Below are 10574 nucleotides of genomic sequence, written 5' to 3'. Positions count from 1 at the left end.
CTGGCTGGGGTTAAACCACGACATTTGGTAATGAAGGATGGTTTGATTAAAATGAGATTTACAGTGAAAAGTAATCTTGCATAAGCCACACACCTGCCAGGCTTGGAAAGTAGATTTTTCTGATACATGTTTAAAACTGTGCTCACATGAAAGCCTTTCTTTGGGGGAACATCAAATGAACACTTGGCTTCTCAAATAGAGTAACATTGTGAAAAAGTCTGTACCTTCAATGGGTTTATCAGCAATCCCATCTTCATTGTCATTTTCTTCTGGTTTTGTTACCACCATGGATGTCAGTGGCGTCACAAACTTGTATTTCAGTGAAAGATCCAGGATTTCAGCTGTAAGGTTCTCCTTTTCTTCTCCTATAGCTTGAATGCTGAAATACAGGTAGAGACTCTCAGCATCAATGACCATTGAATTACTCACCGAACTTTGGAGAAAATATTTTTCTTTAAGGTGAAGTAATTTTTCTGCAGCTAATTCATCAATAAGACTTATCTGTTACCATCTAAGAGCACTTCTGATTCCACTGGCTATCCAAGAACAAGGCAAAGCTGTGCTTTATACTTGCAATAATTTAAAATCACTTAATTTGCAACCTGAAACAGGAATACTGAGATTAGGGAGGAGAACAGGTTGGGGGATTTTCCTTACTGTTTTTTATGCTCTCCCATTGGCACCTCAGTGTAATGTCTTAGCCTCACAAGCTAGAGGCTGCACAGGTCAGGTGGCTTAAGGGGTTTATAGTTAAGATGCTATTGTAGACATAATTACCGTTTTTCCAGGAGTTGCTCAATGGTAAGATAAGCCCAGAGCCTTTCAATGTACTCTCCAAATATGTATTCTTGTTCTTGGACAGCCTGAGCCGTTTGGTCAGCATCTTGTTGTGCAGTGTATGACAGGGCATCATTAGCCTGTTGGGAATAAGGAGGTTTCTCTGTATCATACATAGCCAAGGACTGCCAGAACCTCCCAAAAATCAAGACCTTACATCTGAAAATCTTGTTAAACTGGAAAAGTCTGGTTCTACACAGCATTTGCCCAGAAAATGTCAGTGCCTTATCGTTTTTGTCCCACTGTTTCTGGAGAGGTTAGAGGTGTACGCTACAGACATTATGTGATATCCAAATGCACTTGGCACTTTTGTTCAGTAGAATTTGGCTATTCAAGATTGAAAGAACTTTGACCATGATCCTGATTTCAGAGAGCAACATGTTCAAGAAGATATGCTTGAACTAAGTTAATAGTAATACACTATTTGTATTTGAAATACACTTAATTTCTTATATTTAATATACCACGGGGCATGAGCATATATGCAGTCCACAATATTTATGATACCATGATCTATAACACATTTATATTGTGTTTGTTGAATATTAGGGGCAAATATTTTTACAGAATGCAGATCTGGAGAGGGGTTAGAAGTAGAGTTCTATTTGAAGAGGAAGATATTTCAAATATCCAGCTGGCTTATCCAACCTTCACCCAGTGAAGAGAAGTGTCTGTGAACACTGAACATTTGGCTCCTGAAAGAACCAGGAAGGGTAACTACAGACTAAATATATATATATATATGTATGTTAGCAAAGCTAGTGAAGTCACATTTGCATGAAGCTGTTCCAGACTGCCCTTAGTAAACCCGACTGAGTTAGGCAAGTAGTTTGCAGTTTCAAAAGCAATGACTTTGGCACTTTTAGTTTCTCACACACACAGTTACACATCCTGTCACTGAGGTAAAGAAATACCAGTAAATATTTTTAAGTAGTGCCAGCTTTGAACAGTCAGAGATTCTGTGTACCTCACTTAAGTCAAAGAAATCCATACTTACACCTTCACCTCTCACATCTACAGTCAAATGGTTCTGGTTGCTGTCTCTGAAGCGCCCAGCCACCACAAGCTCAGAGCCACCATAGAAATGCTTGAAACTGTTTGTGGTTAGGTCTGATATTTCATTTACTGGGTAGTTTAGCTCCACATCTATGAGCATAGGGTTTGACACCTCATCATAAAACCCCTGCAGAATAACAACAACAACAGAAAAGGAAAACATTTAACTAGCATTGTTTCTTTATTACATAGGAATATCTGTATCCATCCTGCTATGTCAGCAATGAAAACTAAAAGGGTATTTTATAAGAAATATTGAAAAATAGGCCTACAAACCTACAAATAATGGAAATGAGAAAGGACACAGAAACTCTTCAGTCTCGCTAAAAGAGAGGAAAAACATCTGAGACCAACATGCTGTGGATGATGAGTTCCATCAACATAATTCAAGAGGGATCCCAAGCTTCCTGCTATAAGTGTCTAGATCTATCCTCTGCAGAGACTGACATGGCAACATAATCAAAGGCGACCTGGTATTTGATTCTGGATGTGCTTGCAATGAAACCCAGTAGCTAAATTCTTTGGTGAATTTTTTGAATGGTTGCTATTGGAACGTGAGAAGTAAAAAATATCAACCTTGTACTGCCTATACCTATTCCCATGTCTTCTACAACTCTAAAATGCTTCAGAGGTATGGTTAGATACACTTGCTGGCAGTAAGTTCCTAAAGACAGAGTATCTAGATCCTTTATGGTCTGTTATCCTTCTCGTCCCTCAACATGACACTAACCATGTGATCTGTGAGGTACGGGAGATATAATGAGTGCAGCAATTTTGCTGCAAGCCAAAGTGTCCTTCAGCACCATGACTTGTGTCACCCTGTGCCACGTTTAGAACTCTCTGCTATAGCCCACAGTATCTCTCTTTTACCATCCTTCCACTTTCTGCTTATATAGGGAAGAGGAAAATTAAATGCAACTGAAGGTTCTTTCCAACTCAAACCATTCTGTGATTCTAATATTCTGATTACAGCAGACTCTTGAGTATCTCAGTATCAGATTGCACATAGGGATTTTGATTACTTCATAAGAACATCTGTATGGTTATCTGAACTAATGTATGTCTCATCTAATCTGAGTGGTAATTACTGTACCTGAAGCTGTAAATCTGCATCAGAGTCAGGATAAATGCGACGGGCCAATCCTTTATTCTCCAGTGCCATCTTCTCCAAGAAGCCATAGTCAACACCATCGCCAAACCCAAGATTGTATAAAGTGTATTTTCCATCAATGGCCTTTTTTACCGCTGTCTGAATCTCCTGAAAATTTGATATACCTGCATCAAACCAGGAAATGTTTGAGTTGTCTCCAAAAATAGATAAAATGATCACAAAATTAAATGTATCTTGTCATGCACAGATTTCTTAGGAGCCATTATCAAAAACTTGTTTAAGTATTATGAGGCTGGTGTAGCAGCATTTAAATCATGAAAACATCCAGAAGTCAAAGATGAAGGCAAATTTTAACTAACATTTTTTGTTAGTTAATTAAGTGTCTTTTTTATTCCATCCAACACAAACTCACCTACGTTTGGTTTGCCATCTGTTAACATGATAATTATAGAAGCACTTCTCTTGGACACAAGGTTTCCTTCATGAGCAGCATTCAGAATCTCTATTCCCCTCATCAGACCACCATGTAAATCTGTCACTATGAGGCAGACAAAGAAATTTGGTTTCAGCAGATACTGTCAAAATAAAGGTCAGTTTTTTTCACTAGGATTTCATTACAGTATGAAAATCAAAGATTTGGGTTTAGAAGCAGGGGCATATTTAGACAGAAAAGTACCCAGTAATCTAAAAGCCCAACAAACTCTAGCATTGTGTTCACAGACTTCATGAATTAACTTACACAATGACCTATTAGCAAGTCCAATAAAGTACTTACGGCCATTAGCTTCAATGCCCTGAACAAACTGCCTTGCTTCATCCAAGTTCTCAGGAGTGGCCTTGATTAATGTTTCTTTCCAGGTGGATACATCACTTTCAAACAGTACGAAATTGAAAAAGTCATCTCCTTTAATGTCATCTAAGATTTTTAGAAGTGCTGCTTTTGTCTGCAAGACAAAGAGATTTAAATATACGATTCAACATTTAACAGAAGAGGTGCTCACAGACTGTACACTATTAATCTCTTAGTATTGGGGTATTTTTAACTTCTACAAAGTATGTCATGCAAAAATTCGGAGCTTGTTCTGTTCTTGTCTGTGTCTTATTTCAGAGTAACTCTAGGGAAGTCAGTCAGTTGCAATAACATCTGGTAAATCTTTGTAGCTGAGAGGAAAATCAGCTCTTCTGTCATGGCTTGTTGCTTACTCTGAGATAAGCTGACATGGCAAATTGGAAGTGATGGGAAATGGATAGCTACATGTTGGTGGAGAAACTCAAACAAGCAAGCCTGGATATTTTGATGCAGCATCAAAACCTGAAAATTCTGAGCGTCAGCTTAGAATGAGGAGTTCTAACTATGGAAAGAGGTGCTGTTTCTCACACACAATGGACAACAGAGATAATGCACACAATACTGTACACACAGTTTAATTTTGCACTCTCTGGAAATGCTGATATTTAGAGTTTTGAATTAATAACAGTTATAAGGAAGTAAATGTAGCCTAAATGTATAGATTTTTGTTCTACAGTAGTGCTTCAAACTCATGCACATGGTACTGCGCATTAGAGAGGTCAAAGCCACTTGGTGCAGCTGAGGCAGCACATGTGCACTGCAAGGTGCCACGTCCCTCCCAGCACAACTGAGACTCATTCATTGGGACTCCACAGGAATGTAATAACTTACCTGTTCGATTTCTCTTCCATACATTGAGCCACTAGTATCTATTACAAAAATAATATTCTTGGGCAGCTTTGGAAGATTTGTTGGTGCAAAGAAGTGTACAAAGTAGCCATTGACAATCTGAAAAATAAAATGTAAAAAAACTCTACAACACCACCAAAAACTTTCGTATATTGTAAAGATAAAACAGATAAAGCAGATATTACTTTCATTTACTGTTTCCAGCTGTATCACAGCCATACCTGTTCCTGTCCATGGACCCCACTGATTTGGATCCCACCCTGTACAAGTGGCTTCCCACCTTGACCTTCACCACAAACTTGCCTCATAACCTGGAATCTCAGTTGAATTTAACTGCAGTCTCTGGGTCTGACTTGCTCGGGTACTGTGGGGAGTGGATTGTGGCTGGTGAAGCCCCTGTGCTGTCAACTGTGCTGTCACACTCAGTTCCCTGTCCTTTAGGGAACAGCTGGCCCTTGCTGCTCCCTGACCTTTACTGTGCAAGCTAGGCTGCTTAACAGTTCAGAATTTCCAGCTGTCAGATTTACCTGCAAATTATCTGGAGTTGTTCTCTTTACATCATATTTTACAGTGAAATCCCCATCCAAGACAGACTGTGAGCAATTTGCACAGGTTCGCTGCTGATCAAGCGTTGGCTTGAAAGAGATATGTCCCTGAAAAGAAAAGCCTTCATTAGAGCTGAACCTTCAGAGCTGAAAATTTTCTACAGAACACAAAGGCATTTGCATTTTTTAAAGCTAGTATATTTATATTCATAGACATGAGGACAACTTGGTTTATCAGGGCAGCTCTGAGTTTGCATGTATCCACATGTATTTATGTATTTATTGATGGGTAACTGCTATATGAAGACTTTCTTCAGGTGCTAACTTCCCCACATGCCTTGGCTCAGCCTTGCACTCTGAATGACACCTTTGATAAGGCTGTTGGGCAGTCTGTATTTTAGGAGTTCTACCATCTCCATACAAGAGAAAACTACTTGTTACTGACTCAGTTCATCCAGGTTTCCAGCTCCTGCTGTGGGACAAGGCCTACTAGTTTGGGTACAGTACCCTGCTAACAGCTATGTGGCTTCTGAACTGTGTGGGGAAGGTCTTCAACTTGCTAGTTTGGAAATCAGAGCTTATTTGCACAGATAAGCCTTTGCTGCATTTTCTCTATTTTTTTCCCCTCTCACTTCCAATGCAAGCACTGACATTATTACTTCAGAATTATAGCCATAAAAAGTAATAAGTAATTATGGAATGCAGTAGTCAATGTACCTTTTTCTCTGAAAGAGTTTTTTTAATGATATTTTGTAGCTCATTGGTGATGAATGTTCCTTCTGCTTCCAGCTCAGTGATACCCTGGGGCTCAAAGATATTTACTTCAATCTGAAATAAAATTAAAAATCCACTGGCATTGACTAACTCACAACACATCAACTTAGTCATTTACAGGAGGATCAGAAAGCAAACACAGATGTGAAAGAGGGATTTTCTTAAAAGACATTTCCTTTTGCAATTCCTAATGGCAGTCCAAATCTATACTTATGTGGATACATCTCCAGCCAGACAGGCCTTTTGATACATAAAAGTTAAAAGCAAAGCTAGAAACAAATAAACCTTAATAGAAATAGAGCTTGTTTGAAAGCTAGATACTAGAATTCTGTAAAATGTCAATAAATACTCAAGTCTTCCAAAAATATAATCCAGCCATTACCTGTGAGTTGTTCCTAACTTCAGTTTACCTTTTAATGCATCTTCGAACACTGTGTTTAAAATAAAGGTGCATAAACTCTTACAGATGCTGAGTTTTGTAGTGATTTTTTTGCACAACTTTTTCTATGCATACAAAGGAGAAAACTTTTGCTGGGTTTTAGCATGACAATAGGACCAGTTTTAGCACACAAAAGCTGTAGTATTCTAGACGGTGATATATGCATCACTGTAATTTAACATGATGTTTCATGGTGGTGTGAGAAAGGTGTAGTTTATGTTATGAAGGCATTGACAGAAGCCTTTTCTATTTTACCTCAAGTCATCATTATAGCCTTTTCATGTTTCCATACATGACTCTTTTTGGAATGCTCAGCAGATGAGCTAATTTGTCAAGTTTACAAACAAACATCTGCACTAAACCACATGGTATTCACTCCCCACGTGACTCATTAGAAAGACTATCGCAGGCCTTTAGCCAATGGGAAAGGCCATGGTATTCCACTTTCAAAAGATGTACAGAATTCCATAATCTCTTAAGTGACAGTCGGATTTGATCAGTTTGCCATTTACCTCAAAATCTTTCACAAGTTGCTTTGGTTTTACTTTGATGAACATCTCATATTTTCCAAACTGTCGCTTCAGCAGTTCCTCATACGTGAGCTCAAACGTGACTTTACTGGCTGCTTTAATGTTGACTGAGACAGTGAATTTTTCTGTTTTTCTTCCTGAAGCTCTGTATTTCAGTGGGTAGGAAAAAGAACATCTCTATTCTTATTCACAATATTTATTGTTTGAGTTGGTGGAGTATGATTTTCAAAAAGTCACAGATGGGAATTTTGATCTATTGCTAAAAATTATCAATCAATACCCAAAATTAGACTCAAACTGTAGAATTTATTCAAGTTTCCCAGTGATCTTAATCCCAGGAACAGGTCATACAAAGTCAGTGAAAGCTGCAGAAACAGCCTTTCCATAACTGCCGACACTGCCTGTGTAGTCAGAAGTTGTATTTCCTTTCAATAATTTGCACTACAATAACTCTAACTTAATGGTCCTTCCTTGGTCCCACAGGCCATAACCCAGTATTTCCAGCCTCACAACTTGCTATAGGATGATTGTTTGGAAGACACACAAGACATTCTTACTTGACAAGACCAGCAGTCTGTCCTCTTGAAACAGCTTTCTCATATTGCTTTTTTGCAGTTTCTTTTTCCTTTATAGTTCCAGGATAAGTGACACCATCAATTGTCCTGAAGATGAAAAAGTCCTAGTTTAGTGGAATGGTTTGCACAGATATATGAAAAGTTACTAGAGAAATTATCTGTTTATTGATTGGTTTGCTAAAAAGCACTTTCAGAAACCTGGTACTGCCAAGATTTGAGCATTTCCACTGAAGGCATTCTCCTCAGGGAATTTAGCTGGAAGGAACAGCTCTGTGCCCAGGATTGTAAGAGAATCTAAACCAATTTTTTCTTTTAAAATTAGTTAGAGCCAAACTGGGCTGACAGCAACAGGACTCACACCTGCCATATTCCTACACATCAGTAGCTGCAGGTCTCATCTAATCACAACCTGACTCTGGATGAGTCTCTACAGCTGAGCATTTCATCCTCAACCTCCTTAGGCCACTAAACAGGCATTTCTCACAGGGGTCTCACCTCACTGTATAACTCAAGTTCCAGCATGCATTAGGAGTGGCTGTGCCCTAAAGCTACTGCTTCTTTTCACTGAAAATAAAGGAGGCACAGTGTGACTAGCAGAGATGGATGTGTTCAAACCTCATAATGCTGGAGAATCGCATATGATCACAACTAAAGGTACAAATGTAAAGGAATAATTCTATTCCTGCCTTTCACTCAAGTATGATTTTTAAATTAAGCTATAATGCCATCAGGGAAATTAAGTAATAGAACTTTGATAACACCAGAGTAAGTAAGTGGTATTTCTAAAAAGGTGAATGGATCCCCAGAGATGATCTCCCATTCCCTAAGGCCCATGATGATGAATAGAAATAATTGCAAATTAGACATCATCTCTATAGATGTACCAATGTTTGCCTTTCCCCATGTATCTTGCATGTTAACAGTACCAGAAGGCTGCCCAGGAGGCATTTGGAAATCTATCAAATGGCAAAGTGAAAAGGAACATTTGGGTTCAGTTTCTCCCAGTAGAATTTGCACAGATTTTTAGTCTAACACTACTGCAAAGATTACACACATGCTGAAGTTGGTAATGAAGGCTGTCTTAGGGAGCTCAATATCAAAGAAGACTTCTTTGGACACGTTTCCACGATTGACAGCTCGACTGGTAATGACATTGTGGGCAAATCGGGAAGTTACTTTACTATCAATTTTCATGCTATATATTTCTATCCCATTGACAACCTGTAGATTGAGAAACGAAAAGAGAAAAAAAAACACTAGCTGTTACACTGATATCTGTGTTAGTCAGTCATAAGCATCTTTTATATAGAAATCACGGCAGGACATCCATCACTCCAATGCAAAACAGGACAAACCTAGTCATAAGATCTGGAGCACAGCTGTGTTCCCTTGGATATCTATCATACTGCCATCGTGGTGCTATTCCACAAGTTATAACTACAGCCTCTTTAACAAAACACTGACACCACAGCAAAGATACTGCCTTTACAAGAACCAGTTTATTCTCTACTGAGTGACTTTTTATGGTTAGTCAAAGAGCACAACAACTTACTGCTGCCTCACTGTATTAGTGACTGTAATTATCATCTGAGTGGGTGACTCCTGGAGCAGGGATGTAAGCAATCATCTTGTTTAAAAATAGATCTAAACAATTCCAGATGGCTCCAAATTCCATTTTATGTCATTTTCAACTTTCTCACAAATAGGGCTCATTCTCTTTTAAATAAGGAAATGAGTAGGGCAATACTTATTTTCTTTGAATGCTCAGGTATAAAGTTGCTGGAGACTATGTGAAAGTACAGGTAACAACTGCTGGGACTCAGGAACTCCACAATGAAGTTTGCTTCTTGCACCAAAACCAGCACTGGGTAGAACCTTGGAGTTTTCATAGTGGGCCTGATTGGTTAAGGTCTCCAACAAAGCATTCAAGCATTGCTGAAGGGGAGTGCAGGTGCTAAGTGGAATCAGCCTCAGAGCTGAGGTCTCTTGCTTTCCTTAGAAGTAACAATAACATGAAAGTAAAAATAAAACCAAGATAGAACGGATGTTCTACAGAGGGGACTTCAAGCAACTTTGCTGTTTATTCAAATGCAATGAGGTTAAAAATCATTTACATTCTCTTGTCCAGGAGTTTCCACCGGAGACAGGAAAGGAACTGTCTAGTTAGTCCTGTAGCCTAAACCAAGCAGCTCTGGGCTGTTACCTTGTCACACACACATTCATTTGCTCAGGCTGGACTCACAGAAACATGTTGTGAACACAGTAAGAATACTCTTGTCACTATGAATCTTCTTGGTAGCCCAGATAAAACCAAACCTTACTCACCAAGTCATTATCAGCATTTCGCTTCTGTAAAGAGAAGAAAAGGGGAAAAGTCATGACTAAGGTAGGAAATCTGCATTTAGAAATAAATCACTTGTGCAGTTGTGACAAATCAAAAGAAGTTGTCCAGAAAGAAGACTTGAGAAAGGTCTTCATTAGTAAACTGCAGAAAATTTGCAGGAAGAGCAAGGAAGGCATCTGAGACAGATATCATTATTTTGCTTATAGCATTTCCAGTTTGAATGAATGTCTCAGGTTTCATTTGATGTTAGTGCACCTTCAATACTGTGGGTTTGAACCATAAGTCAAACTTGAATGGTTTTGATTCTGTATTTTGCTCCAGTGACAAAGCTGTCACAGGTTCCAGCTGAAAACAATAATGGATCCCTGAGAGATGAGGGGAGAGTGAGAGGAAAAGAGGCTCAAATGCTAATTAAATGTCATCAAGACTAATGATCACACTAAAATCTGCTCAAATAGGAATTCCTTGAGTATAGTTTGGCTGTGCGGTGACATCAAAGAAAAACCAGAACCTCTTGTCCTGAGAATGACATGTTTTTCTCGGGAATTCCTGGATCTGCGTCCTGTAGTATACATTTCTTTACAAAATAATTCTCCTTTGGAAGAAAAAAAGGGTTTGTGTGCAAGTATAAAAACCCAGTTTGCACATTTTTTTCCCAGTGACA

General features: G+C 38.7%; 1 protein-coding gene across 1 annotated transcript in view; it reads right to left on the bottom strand.

The window, feature by feature from the left end:
• Positions 1–224: 224 nt before the first annotated feature.
• ITIH3 (inter-alpha-trypsin inhibitor heavy chain 3) overlaps positions 225–10574 on the bottom strand; it is a gene marked incomplete at its 3' end in the record, with an annotated part of 13787 nt that continues 3437 nt past the window's right edge. Inside the window, exons 2-14 of the mRNA XM_009069927.1 lie at positions 9892–9915; positions 8621–8787; positions 7549–7653; positions 6974–7136; positions 5966–6076; positions 5231–5356; positions 4686–4802; positions 3780–3948; positions 3417–3542; positions 2987–3168; positions 1835–2020; positions 778–917; positions 225–379 (exon numbers count right to left, since the gene is read on the bottom strand). Coding sequence (XP_009068175.1) covers positions 225–379; positions 778–917; positions 1835–2020; positions 2987–3168; positions 3417–3542; positions 3780–3948; positions 4686–4802; positions 5231–5356; positions 5966–6076; positions 6974–7136; positions 7549–7653; positions 8621–8760 — 1720 coding nt within the window. The remainder of the gene's footprint in view (positions 380–777; positions 918–1834; positions 2021–2986; positions 3169–3416; positions 3543–3779; positions 3949–4685; positions 4803–5230; positions 5357–5965; positions 6077–6973; positions 7137–7548; positions 7654–8620; positions 8788–9891; positions 9916–10574) is intronic.

Source organism: Acanthisitta chloris, unplaced genomic scaffold, assembly GCF_000695815.1.
Source record: "Acanthisitta chloris isolate BGI_N310 unplaced genomic scaffold, ASM69581v1 scaffold45762, whole genome shotgun sequence".
Lineage (NCBI taxonomy): Eukaryota > Metazoa > Chordata > Aves > Passeriformes > Acanthisittidae > Acanthisitta > Acanthisitta chloris.
Note: the sequence above shows the minus strand (reverse complement) of the source record. Positions and strands in the feature narration are given on the sequence as shown.